Source organism: Gymnoscopelus braueri (genome assembly GCF_963280865.1).
Source record: "Gymnoscopelus braueri genome assembly, chromosome: 3".
NCBI lineage: Eukaryota > Metazoa > Chordata > Actinopteri > Myctophiformes > Myctophidae > Gymnoscopelus > Gymnoscopelus braueri.
In genome coordinates this window covers 36,522,144-36,536,124 of record NC_137612.1, presented here as the reverse complement: position 1 = coordinate 36,536,124, position 13,981 = coordinate 36,522,144, and the positions used below count along the sequence as shown (strand labels likewise).

Sequence of the window (13,981 nt, the reverse complement as noted above, 5' to 3'; positions counted from 1 at the left end):
GTGTAGACAACCATGTGTCTCCTCCCATACACATGGAGTCACTTCTTGGAGTTTCACAGAGAGGGTGCACCGCGTACAGAGGAACGCGCTATGAGTCCCAGTTCCGCTTCCTGTAGAACAGGCACCCCACCAACCTATAGGAGTCGCTAGTGCAGCGACAGAGATCGCCCTCTCCAACCCGCTTCCCACCCATGGACACGGACAATTGTGTTCGTTGGAGCGCCTGGCCAAGGCACCGTGGAGGAATTGAACCCCAGTGGTGGGACGCAGGAACTTCACCCCTGCACTACTCGGACACCGGCCCCTTAAAAGTTTAATTCTCACAATGGGAGGAAACAATAGAAAAGTAGCCAATTACAATTTATAGAACCATCATCACCTATGTGTCTGATTAAAGACAAATACGGTGATGGATCAATCCCATTGTGTTTGTTTGTCTTATTATAGAATAAAGTGACTAAAGGTAACCATACCCTTTTATTCCATATAAGGTAGTTTTATCTAATTTGTCTGTTTTATTTATTATTTTTGTTTTATTCTGTTTCATTCTTTTATCATTGCTTTTCATATGTGCACTTTCACTTAATGTAAAGCACATTGTATTGTATTCTAATAAACACTATTTTTATGAATGAATCGCTTTATGAATAGTTTGATTTGATTAAATGTATGTAGCTGCATATACTGTAGATGTTTATGCATGTCAGTCAATAATATGTATTTCAATTCATATATACTGTACCATGCCATTCTCAGGCAGGATCATGGACTGGGAGTGGCTGAGTTGCTGCCTGCTGTCACAGTGCTGGCTGTCGTTCAGTGTGTGAGAAGATACAGCACGCATCATGCTCTGTGCAAGGGTAAAAAGTCACAGTCAAACATTAGGGTCAGCTGTCAAAGGTTAGGGACATGAATGTGAGAGTGAGGGAGTTTTGTTTTATTTGATCTCTTTTGTTTTTTGTCTTGGGTTGAAATTGTTTATTTACTATCATATATATTTTTTTTAAATCCATGTCTTTCGCTTACTCTTCACTTTCTGTCACTTATGTTATTTGTGTCAGAAAATGTTGTGTACATTAGGCCCCTTTAACCCCTACACCAAATCAATTCGGTGAAAATAGCAGATCTACTAGCCCACAACGTGTTGTGTTGCAGTGTTGTGAGCTTCTAGATCTGCTTTTTTTTATGAATGTTCTCCACAGTTTAGGGACGTTAGATTTTAAGGTTAGATTAGATTGTTATCAGGTCAGGTCAATACATTCAAGACAAGACAATAAATAAATATACACTACAGTAAAAACACCTAGCAAAAGACCATAATGACTAAATTTAAATTAAAAATTTGAGATTTTAAATGTTAAAGGTCTAAATGTTTTAAGGAAAGCAATGTCCTCTCCATACTCGTGGAATGTGCAATGGTGTGGTTAACTGATAAGAGACTATACTGTATATACAGTATAGTAGAAAATACTGTATGTTCAACTACTGTTTTGCAATGGTCTTCTGCACTGACTGCACAGCACTATGAGAGGAAAGCAAGTCACAGATTCAGCATGAATTTCTAAACAGGCTTTTTTTCTCCTTTCTCTCATTTCCTCTACAGCCTGTAGTAGTGGGTGACATGATTAACTATGGTTGTCCCTCACTACGCACCAGAACAGAATATGTAATTTTTTGTCATGCAACACTTGCAAAAATGGTCACGTGATAACGTATATATTAGCCTTGAGCATGGCTATAGTATCTCTGATTCCACCATCAGTTTGATTCTGGCTCTTGCTTCAGTGCTGCTTCAAAGTCACAGATGTTTCACATAATGAATATTGCATTGGAGCAGCAACAGTACTCTACACGCTCTATAAAATGGATGTATATTATGAAGGAATTGCAAAATCGAATAACATGAGGTGAAGCTACTGTCACTTCAATGACCTGGCATGCCATTAGCAATGCATGTCTTTCGACATGAGTGGACAGATACAGATTATTGTCACGTTCAGCTTTTGTTTTCATTTCATTCACATAAATGTATAGTAGATAAATAAATAAAAACAAAACAGAATAGTGGAGAAGCAAACAAGAGATATATTTCTAACCATATGTATGAACAAAAACAGACAAAGAAAGACCAGAACAATATTCAACAAGTGTCTCCAGACAATGCAGTTCTCAGCTCAAAATACAATCTGTGTGCTACCCTAGGGGTCTATACTTGGTCCCCTCCTCTTTCTCTCCACACCAAATCTCTTTGGCAAAAATAGCCGATCTACAAGCTCACAACACATTGCGTAGACCTGCTATTTTTGATAAATGTTCACCTATTACTATGACATGCCCAGAACAGGGAAGCTAGGGTTCATGTGGTTAACATTGCTTGCCATGCTTGTTTCGTAGGCATAATGATAGGCTGTTGCCGTAGTAGAAGCTGGTCTTCTGCTGTGAAGTTTAAATCATTGTGCTCCAATTCCCAGTAACGGTTGATTCGTAGAGATAGGTCAGCACAGGTGCACATACTGCATATATACATGCAAGCATGCAAATGCTCATGTGCATGCACAATATGCATGCAGAATTTAATCTGTCGTCCCTACGACATATTCACAGGACATAATATAGTACCTTTCCAAATCCCTGTAACCTACTTTCAATAAATACCCCTCCTAATGTTTCATGCAAGGAGGATTAGCATTAAGTGCCAAATCTGCTCCTTCGCTAAGAGGAGTCTGTTAAAAGGGCTTTACACCAAACGCACCCGCACCCCACTGTGATGCAACATGTTGCAGTAAGAACTGCTTGGACAACCACCTTTACCTTGCACCATTACTATTTCACCACCTCAACACTGGCATAAATGCTGATCTCACAGTCTATACGCATGGCATAGCTGGCTTTGCTTAAAAACATGTTACGGTAATGCAGGGCAGATCTAACTTCGAGTTAGATAGTTAGACGCTAATTAGGAAATTGGCCTCCAGCAAAAACCCCTGTTGCTCTTCTGCCTAAAGGTATGCAAGGATAGGCGAGGTAAAGCAATTATCTCTAGGATAACTTGCATCATAAAACAAATAAACACGCAAACAATATGAGGAAGAGAGGAGACAGGCATTTACAATAGAGTAGGCCTATAGGCAGGCCAAGTCCTCTGCAAGTGTAATTATCATTAACCACATAGTACAGGGTGACCAAATGGACGCGTAAGCGGGGCCAATTGTTTCCATTTGTACACTCTCAGAGATGACTTAAAGGACAACTTAGAATTTTACAACAAGGGTTCTTTAATTAGTTTGTAATGATAATAATTAAAAGATGAGTCTTTCTATCGTTATAGCGTTTTTTAACTGGGGGGCGGGGGCATTCGGTTAATTGGTCAAAATGAAAATATTTTACACAATAAGCTGCCTATTTTTGTCTCCACGATGCCGAAGGCATGGAGGCCAGGGCAGAAAATCTGCCCCAAATCTTTCACATCGGTCTGTTATAGCGCCACCAGGAGGCAGATTTTTGCAAAACCCATTTTGGTAACACTTTACTTTGCGTCTATAATGCATTATAATCACATTTATAATGCATTAGAATGCACTTATAAGACATTATAACACTCGTTATAAATGTTAAAAATCATGTATGACAACTTATAACAAGGTTTATGATGTATTATAAGTGCTGAGCATAATGCGTTATAAGCTCAGTGGAACAGCACATTAAAACTACAATAACTCAGTCAGTTATAAAGTGTCTCTGTTATAAGTTGTTATGCATGATTATAAACATTTATAACAAGTGTTATGAAGCATTACAATTGCATTGTAATGCATTATGATACATTATAATGCATTATAAATGTGATTATAATGCATTATAAATGTGATTATAATGCATTATAGAACTGAACTTTAAGTAAAGTGTTACCTGGTAGTTATAATGTCCTGTTCCACTGAATTTATAATGCATTATGACCAGCACTTATACATTATATTATTATAAGTTATAATACTTCATAAATCTTGTTATAAGTTGTTATGCAATATTATAATAATTTATAACAAGTGTTATAATGCCTTATAAGTGCATTATAAATGCGGTTATAACGCATTATAGACCCGACCTTTAAGTAAAGTGTTAGCCACATGTTTTTATATTACTCCTACAGATTTTGTCCAAACATCAAGCAAATTGGTACACATTATCTCTATAGTCATGTGATCAAGACAGATCTGTCAGATTTTTTATATTCCATCCTGATTGGCTAAGATTAGCTTCCAAAGTTTGCAGGAGTGGCCTGTTTTGTACAAAATGCCTCAAATCATGAACACAGCACCCGATTGCCGTGAAACCTTGCTGCACATTCCCACTAGGCCAAGGAAGAAATGCCACAGAATCCAGGGAAAAAAAGATGTTGATTGTATGACCTACAGTTCAAAAGTTATAGGCCAAAACGTGAATCTGCCTGTTGTAGCGTAGCCTCGATCTCCAGGCTTTTATTGTTTAGTGTTGCTAAAAAATAAAAGCCTGGCCCAGCGCGTCGGTGTACTCGGTATAAGGAAGTGTTTCACTTCCCAACCAACCAGAGTGCAGTGGGCGTCGCTCGTAATGTTGTGTTAACGGGGCGGGGGTTGACGGACAGATCGGTGAACCAATGGGATCAGCCGCAGTCTCTCGCCGGCTCTTTACACCCGCCCCTCTATACACGAAATCAGGAGCGTTGGGGCAGTCTAGTTGTAGCGCCACCATGAGGCTGATTTGAAAAATGTGGGGTGGCATTTTTACCAATTACCCGAATGCCCCCACCCCCCAGTTGAAAATCCCTATAACAATAGAAAGCAATAAATGAAAATGTTTTAACACTCATCTTTTAATCATTATCATCACAAACTAATAAAAGAACCCTTGTTGTAAAAAAAACTAAGTTGTCCTTTAACGCTGAGGCTTTTACTGTGTACATTTAGAAGACTCTTATCCAGAGCGACAACAACTGCAACTGTAGTTGCTGCTTTGCCTTGTTCTTAACCACAAGCAAACTGACAAGAAGTGATACTGAAGGTCATGCAGAGTGCTCAGAAACTGTTCCTGTGGTCAGTCACAGGGAAGTTTAAATAAAAAGGTTTTTGTCTTTTCTTCAACCACCCTAACATCCCTCCTATTCTGGTCATGTCATCATAATAGGCAAACATTCTGCTCTAATACGCAAACATTCGGCGAGAATGTTTGCGACACAACACGTCAAAACCGACACGTTGTGAGCTTGTAGATCAGCATTTTTTTCCAAAATGTTCGCCTATTATGCCACAGCCATAAAACTGTAGGATTCGAGTGGTTACGTGTAGATACTGTAAACCGTGTGGCATACTGTAGAGAGAGGGATTCTCACCTGGTTCGTATGCCAGCCACTGTCAGCATTCCTTGAATGGCTCCCAAAGAGGAAATCAGGAGACAACTGCAAAGGGTGAGAGAGAGAGAGAGAGAGAGAGAGAGAGAGAGAGAGAGAGAGAGAGAGAGAGAGAGAGAGAGAGAGAGAGAGAGAGAGAGACAGACAGACAGACAGACAGACAGACAGACAGACAGACAGACAGACAGACAGACAGACAGACAGACAGACAGACAGACAGACAGACAGACAGACAGACAGACAGACAGACAGACAGACAGACAGACAGACAGAGAGAGAGAGAGACAGAGACAGAGACAGAGACAGAGACAGAGACAGAGACAGAGACAGAGACAAGAGACCCACAGAAAGACAAAGAATGTGAGAACGAGATATACAATGACAGGAGAGGAAACAATCTCTGTTAAAAAACAATTTCCTCATCACTTGATTCTAATCCCCTTCATGTCTCTATTAAATCCACAGAATGTTGAAAGACTTGCGTACCGCTGTGCCTTCTGCCTCTTCTCATGACAACTGCCTTTTCATGTGTGTAGAACTTTACTGCGATTTTCTTTTTTTGATTATTATTATTACCATCACCAATGGGAGCAGTTTGGATGGTGACTGTGAAATGCAAATATAAAAACAGGATGCAGACAAGTGTGCTGAGTAAAGATCAACCACGGAGACTAGGCCAACACCCACGGTAACATCCGAAAAAGCCCTATCTGCCCGGCCATATTCACCCACCCCCACAAACACGCACCCAGTCCCAGACTACTCTACATTCTGCCAGCTCAGATGGGTTTATTCTGGGGAGGAAAATTTTGGTTTATGTATCTCCACAGTACAGGGGACCTTTGACAAACACTATCAAAGGACAAATCATCTATAGGTGCTGAATGACATTTTAACAGTTTCCACTGAATGGTATAGTTTCTCATCGCTCAGTAACATGGATGATGTCATTATGTGCATGTGATTTCTGGATGTATATGTTTGAGTGATCGAACAGTCAAATCAGCTCATAGTGAGAATGACTATGAAAATTGATAATAATATATGACAGTGACAAGCCAAGGTAAAAAAAAACGTGCCAGCAGTCAGTTCAAGCATAACATTCTTAAAAATTCCCAACAAAGCAAAAACTTACAGCAGTGGGGCTCATCATCGTTTATTCCCCAACGTTATAGAATCCAAGCCAACGCTGACTGAACGTGCTTGTTATTCTGCAGGGTAAAAGTCCTCTGTAGCTTTGAGTCATCTGAAGCTCTGCATGTTCCTTCCATCTCTCTGTGTGTGCTCTCTGTGTGCACGTCTACTTCCCCATTCTAGAGGGAAGTTGGCTCTATCAGCACCTACCATCATTGTCACAAAACCAGGAAGTCGTGCCCAGACAAATTATGACACAAACTTTGCATTACTATTGTGATTATAGTCGAACTACTTTACTGTAACTTTGTGGTTTAAGTGTACATACAGCAGTACGCTGTGTTTGCAAATGGCGAGGAATTAATAATTGTGAACTTGGCGTCCCTATTTTGGGCACGTCATTATAAGAGATAATTGTCCAAAGTTGTCAAAACGTTTTTTTCAAGATAGCAAAAATATGCGACGCGTTGTGAGCTTGAAATGAGGCTATTCTTTTTTTTTGGGTTGCTCAACAAAGTATATGGGGCTCAGAAAGCTCAGAGGGTATAATGGCGACCTTGGAATCGGAGGGTTCCTGCTCCCATCCCCAAAATAAGAACACCACCTTGAAAGTGGTTAAAATATAGATATTTATTAAGGTACAGAATTTGCCTCTGTATTAAGAAATAACTGCACCTAAAGTACAGATATAGTAAATAAAAAATAATTCATAACTTTTTGTATAGTTTTATATATTGGGATAATAATAATGTGGCTGTCACAAAATCCCCAAATCGGCACACCGTTTGGGAACCAATGGTCATTTTATGACTTGATCACTCGAGTCATAAAATGAGTGATCTGAGGCTTCCAGTCGGCCCCAAAGAGCTCCTGCTCATCTGCATTAGATCAAGAGGAATTACAGCACCTTCTTCAGTGATCTGAGAAGGGGTGCCGTGGGGTCAGTGACTCAGTTAGTAAATGATGGGGAAACCAGGAGGATGTAATCCCCTTTTTATTTTTGCCCCAGCTCAGCCTCACTCCGCCTCTAATCTGGAACTATGTTCCAGATTATATGGTGCTCAGGGCAATCTCTGAACTCTCTGTGTGTGTGTGTGTGTGTGTGTGTGTGTGTGTGTGTGTGTGTGTGTGTGTGTGTGTGTGTGTGTGTGTGTGTGCGTGTGTGCATGTGTGCGTGTGTGCGTGTGTGCGTGTGTGTGTGTGTGTGTGTGTGCGTGCTTGTATTACTATACAGTACTTGTGAGGGCCAAATATCCCCACAAGTTTGAGAATAGATGAGGACAATTTCCCTGGTTCTAACAACATAAATGGTTGTTTTATGGCAAAAAAAAAAGTTTTCATCTATTGTATTTTATTTTAATTAAAGGATCCCTATTAGATTCACATGAATGAGTTGCTAGTCTTCCTGGGGTCCTTGAGGTTTAGGGGATTCTGCCTGATTTATACTTCGTTGCACACATAAAATACAAGTTCTACAAGCTCTACAAGCTTTGTACTGTATTTCAAATATAATATAATGTGAGTGTGCGTGTGTGTGAGTGTGTGCGTTCATCCATCCATGTTCCCAGGCAACACAAACAAAAACAACAACACTGCTGCTTACAGTATGCACAAAATATTACATAAAAAAAGATTAGCTTTAATGGGACAGAGAAAAAAAGTGTCAAACAAGACCGTAAGAACAAAGGAAAGCTCCGCAAATGTCCTGTCCAAGAGAGAGTGTAAAACTCTTCTGTAACAAAGCTATCTTTAATGTGTTTAAACACATATGTGTATCTACACTGTAAATGCCTTTTTATGACTTTATTATTATAGGACAGTATAGGCTGACAGGGAATTTGGAGAGAGAGATGGGGAGCGACACGCAGCAACGGCCGTCGGGATCTATTTTCAAATAGCCGAAGTATAAAATAGGGCTTCTGTATTGATTAATTGATTGGTGTTTTTATTGACAAAAATACATATACGTGACCATATATTTGTACTTATCTGTCAAAAGTATAGAATAAAAACTAAATCTTGAGAGCTTTCCATTCTTGTCCTTTGAGTGCAAATGTGTATATAAACTGAATGGCGTGTCTGGGAGCCACAGTATACATACCCTGTGCATGGTGCCGTTGTGGCCCCCAGAGAGTGGTAGTGATAGATGGCTGGTTTCCCTGGGCAGTGTTTGTGGTTGCATTTCACTGGCCTGGAGGAGAGACAGGAAAACACAGACCATCAAAACTTTCAACCTGGCGTCTCTATTTTAGGCAGGGAAAAACTATTGGCCAGGTGTACGAAAACGAGCCCAAAAGAAGCAATTTGGTCGCATGATCACACACACACAGAGGGTCCTCAGCAAAATGACTTAATAATAGCGTCAAAATCTGTTTTAACACTTGAGAACCCTATACATCGACTATTTTAAAGTAGACGATCTACAAGTTCAAAACCCGCTGTGAACTTGTAGATCTGCTATTTTAAAAAAAGGAGGAAAAAGTTAAATAGGTGGAACATTTTAACAACACAAATCTTCTTTGGTGGGTCCCTAGCACAAAATATTTTCTGATGGGGGGTCCGCAGACAAATGCATATTCATTTGGGAGTCCTTGACATGAAAAGGTTTGAGAACCACTGGTTTAAACAACAATAGGAAACAAGCCCAAAAAAACGCAACCCGCAACTACCAATATTTACAAGGAACTTTACAGAACAGCAAGCCCAAAGTCACTCATAATAAGCAGACTTGGCAATACTGGTCAGGATGCAGCAAGTACCTATTTTCGTTATTTGTCGTATACGACAAAGTGCACAGGGCTTAAATGGTTAAACAGAGATTAGTTCAACTTTCAGAATCTTTTTAGGACAGCAATGTCAGTCTGACTCGGTTGGTCGGTCGTTGCCATGGAATTTTCTCTGCACCCTTCATGTTCCCCTGAGGATGAACTCTTGCAATTTTGCTGACTTTGCTCTTGCAGCACACAAACGTTTCACCTGCACACAAAATATCTCAAAATCCCACGGGTGAATTTTCATTAAACGTTGCCAAGACCGTTCATACTCCCTGGAGAAATAACCCCAAGTTGACCACTGAATGACCTCATAACCTTTCCTCTAGTGCTAGACTGGATAGTCCTGTCACCAGTCAGTTGGGTGGATTACTGGATTAATTTATAATCCCACACATAAGATGTCTGATTCATCACTAGCATACACCATAGGCTATTTATTAACTACTACAACTAGGCACACTGCATTACCAAGCGTTCATTTCAGTATAATGCTAAAAGACCAGTGGGCCAGGGTGAGACCACTATCATTCAAACTCATGTATGAATCTCCACCTGCACTAATAACAGCTAACTGTGGAAAACTGCACTGTCATTATGAAGCCTGATTTATACTGTACATGGTTGCGGACCGGTGATGCTTACCGAAAATATCCACAACGCGTGGTGCGGTTAGTGCGCTTGTAGATCAGCTATTTTCAGTGCACGACACTGGCGTGCAACCAAGTATAAATCAAGCCTAACCCTGTCCACAACTCCCTTATAAAAGCAAGGCAAGATAGAGGTGCGCATAGTTGAAGCCACATGGCTGTATTTCAGCTGAAGCTTTTTTCCAATTCTTTTCATCTTTTTCCAGCACCCTTTTCTCCCACTTTAGCCATTCTGTCAATTATCAAGACCCCTTGTACTGTAGTGCCTTGTTGCTGCTGTGCTGACCCCCACTGGTTGGATGTGACACCTTCGATACACTTGTCCTTCTGGTGAAGACATTTGCAAACAGAGTGACATACTGCATGCATAATACACACGCATAGCCTCATTACAATAGTTTAAATTCACACTTTGCACGGCTCAACTAATGAAAAGAAACAGTATGCAAGGAAGGATGATGATTTTAGACTAATATCAATGTATTTTGTTGGTAGCGTTAAAGGACCATTACGGATCCATGTTTTAGACTATCTCTGACTCTTTGTATGCTTGAAGAAGAAAGGGGAGTGCTGCACTGGGTAAAAGAACAGTAATAGTTAACAAAACATCTTCTGATGCCCAAACTTGGACACGTCATAAGTGTTGTTTCCTGGAGTCACTGGGTGTTTCGGGTATTGCAACAGACAACAGACACCCTCCTCCAGGCAACCTGACCAAGGCTGATCAGACCCCGGCCTATGTCCAAGTGGCATGCTACTGCCCCCGTTGTCTCTTGGGGGGCTTAGGGTGGCAGGTGAGCTGTTAGCAGCGGATGTTGGCAACACAAGGAGGCTCTAGGCACTGTGGGTTGCCTCCAGGCCTGGCTCCTCCTTCGTCTGACCAGAAGTGCGTTGTGTCGTCATTGCCGCTGGACAGCAAACATCTCATTCTACCTTGTTGGATTTTTAAACCCTCCTTGCAGGTTTTTACTGCAGTCTGTAGCTTTTGGGTTCTTCCTCACAGAAGAAGTGGTTTGGGCTAACCCTCTCCACCCTGGGTCGCCGTCTCTCCGGCCGCCCTCTGTCTCTCCAGCCGTCCTCTGTCTCTCCAGATGTCACCACGCTCTTTTTGGTCATCACCCTGTCTGTTCCTGGTTGTCACTGGTACTACCAGATTATTTCAGTTAACAAAAGAATCTACTCATGCACAAACTTAGACACATCATCAGTGTTGTTTCCTGGAGTCACTGGGTGTTTCGGGTCTTGCAACAGACACCCCCCACCGTACTTGTGACAGACTCAGTGGTTGTGGACAGCAGGTTCTTGAAGTAACAAGGTCTTTATAGTCCAGTGTTATACAGAATTATGCTGTGGTATTAAGTGTTGAAGTAGTAACTGTATCAGCACACAGGATGGAACAAACTATTACTGGGAGAGCAGAAGCAATGTTCTGTCCAGACAGAGGCTCTCCCTGAGTTTGGCCTGGGCAATTAACCAAAGATATATCGAAACCAATACTTAGAACCACTAACCGACTCCCTCCCATACTCATTGGATGAGAGATATCCTATATTTTCTTAAATTGGAGAAAATTAGACTGTCCCTGAATGGTTCCACCGAAGGTATAGAGTCCTTTCTTCCAATATGTGCAGAAAATACATTTTCCTTTCATTCCAGATTAGGGTATTGTGTGAGGTCTGGTGGTGTAGTGTTATTAAGGTGTCATGACGGGAGTGCTAATTTTGCGGATTGCACTGTAGATTTTCTGTATGGTTCAGCTGACTGATGTGTTTTTTCTTTTTTTGTTTAAGTTCCTGTTTTTGGTTTTGTGTATTGCTGTCGTTTTTCTTTTACTTATCTTATTTCTTGTGAGTCTTGTAAGACTTACAAGAAAAGGGGGGGGACTAAAACAAACTGGCCATGTACATTTTTTTTATTAATTGGGCTATATATGAGGCAATGCAATATGTTGCTGATATGTATGCAATGAATGCTTCTGTCAGAATCCAATAAACAAACGTAAAAATGTAAAAAAAAATATGTCTCACATATCAACAAGGAAATTGATGTTTTATAATCGACTAAATCGATTAGTCCGATTAACCACTTAACCCTGTATTATACTTCGTTGTACAATGGTGATGTAAAGAAAACAGCGGAAATAGCCGATCTACAAGCATGCTAGTTTGTAAATATGCTGCTTTCACTATTTAAAGAATACATCTGTTCATTAATCTTAAGGTTGAAATAATCGTGATACTATTGATTTGAAGTCATAGCCCTACCCTGAGTATCCCTCGATGCAAAACAGGTGTGTAGTCACAGCTCCAATGAGTTGTGACTGTGTGTTTGCTTCAATCTGGGAACCCATTCGGTAAAGAAAAGGGGGGAAAAAAACGTTTTTAACGTCAGTCGTCAAAAACCTCCTTTTTTGTGTAGCTTGGTTCCTCCCCTTTTTAGTCCACTTCCTCCGTCTGTTTTTATAACTAACAACAATGCATGTTTAGGGCAGTGGTGCTGACAGATTAGTTTTCTCAAATCAGCCATCGGCATCACCGTACAGAGTAAACCCTCTCTGCTAACAACTCCTCCCACTATTCTACCATCATCAGTGTTGAAAAAGACAACACAAGAGCCCTCTTCTCTAGTCAGCCACCTACTCCAGCACACATCCTCCTCCCTGCACCTACAGCTGCAGCCTCATCTACAGTACTGGCTTCGCCACGTGTCGATCAGTAGGGTTGGGATCCGGAACCGTGAGGAACCGGATTCAACATTGAGGAACCGGAATCGGTTCCATCACAGTTCGAAACCTTTTCCGGAACTGGTTTATCACACTGTCAGAGCTGGTATGTGGACTTCATGTGTGCTATACAATTATAATAACAGTGGTTCTCAAACTGTTTAATTTCAAGGACCATCATAACTCTCAGAGTTACAGACCTGTAAGGGTCCATTTGGAACCCCATCGTTAAAGGGAACCATTAAGGAATCGGCCCGCTAAGAGGGAATCGTTAAGGAACCAGAATCGTTAAAATCCTAAATGTCCTATCGATCAGCGTGTTCAGGTTTCAGTACCCAGCATTGGTCACGTTATTGCGTGGCTGAAATAGACTCTCTCTCTCTCTCTCCCTCTTTCCCCCTCTCTCCTTCTCCTCTCGCTCTCACTTTGTTCCACAGGATGGCGATCTATTCTGTGGGAAGCTATGGACCACTATCAGCATAGACAAAATACAGGAGGCTATCACAGACCACCATCATAAGAAGCTGGAACCGCCTATATACACGGAAATGGTGATAATTAGATTATTGCCGGTGATCACAAAGTACAGCATTTAAGGAATAATAAACAAGACTGACTAAATCAGATTATTAACAAATAAGTCATTAGTAAGTAGTTTACTAATCGTGTCTTCACGATCTATTAACTATTTATAAGTCATTTAAACAGTAACTCATAAACTACTAAATACTATGCATTTTGTTGCTATACTTTTTCTCTCTACACCAAATGTCTTTGCCGAAAATAGCTGATCTATAAGCTCACAACGTATCACAATGCAACGCATTGTGAGCTTGTAGATTTGCCATTTTTGCCATAATGTTCGTTTATTATAACATGCTCAGAAAAGGGATCCTAGAGTTCATGACTGGATATATTAACATTGTCTATCAATGATCGATCCGCTATTTCTAAGGCCTAGTTATTCTAAAATGTTACCCACTGCTGTAAAATACTTTGGACTAAAATACTCTCTACCCTAAGCTTCCAGTCTTTCTACATTCTAAATAAAGATAGCCTCCACATGATCTTGAAAAGAAAATACTTGCTTGGGTCTAGCTCCCTCTTGAGATGGAAAAATGCCTGTTCTGCTTTATTCAGGATTATCAGGGGAAACTTTATTGCAGGGGTTTCCCAAACTTTTTCAGCCTGGGACCCCAAGGAGAAATTTGGTGTCTCCCCAGGACTCAAACAAAAAGGGGGGTGGGATTGTATTTGAACATTTCTGAAAAGTGTTTTGGGAAACTATTTGATTAGATTTTATTTCATTTTTTTGTAG

General features: G+C 40.6%; 1 protein-coding gene across 2 annotated transcripts in view; it reads right to left on the bottom strand.

Annotated features, from left to right (window-relative positions):
* arhgap9 (Rho GTPase activating protein 9) overlaps nucleotides 1-13,981 on the bottom strand; it is a 65,779-nt gene that overhangs the window by 26,549 nt on the left and 25,249 nt on the right. For both annotated transcript variants that reach the window (XM_080424396.1, XM_080424397.1), the window contains exons 8-10: nucleotides 8,622-8,711; nucleotides 5,369-5,434; nucleotides 743-850 (exon numbers count right to left, since the gene is read on the bottom strand). In XM_080424396.1, coding sequence (XP_080280522.1) covers nucleotides 743-850; nucleotides 5,369-5,434; nucleotides 8,622-8,711 — 264 coding nt within the window. The remainder of the gene's footprint in view (nucleotides 1-742; nucleotides 851-5,368; nucleotides 5,435-8,621; nucleotides 8,712-13,981) is intronic.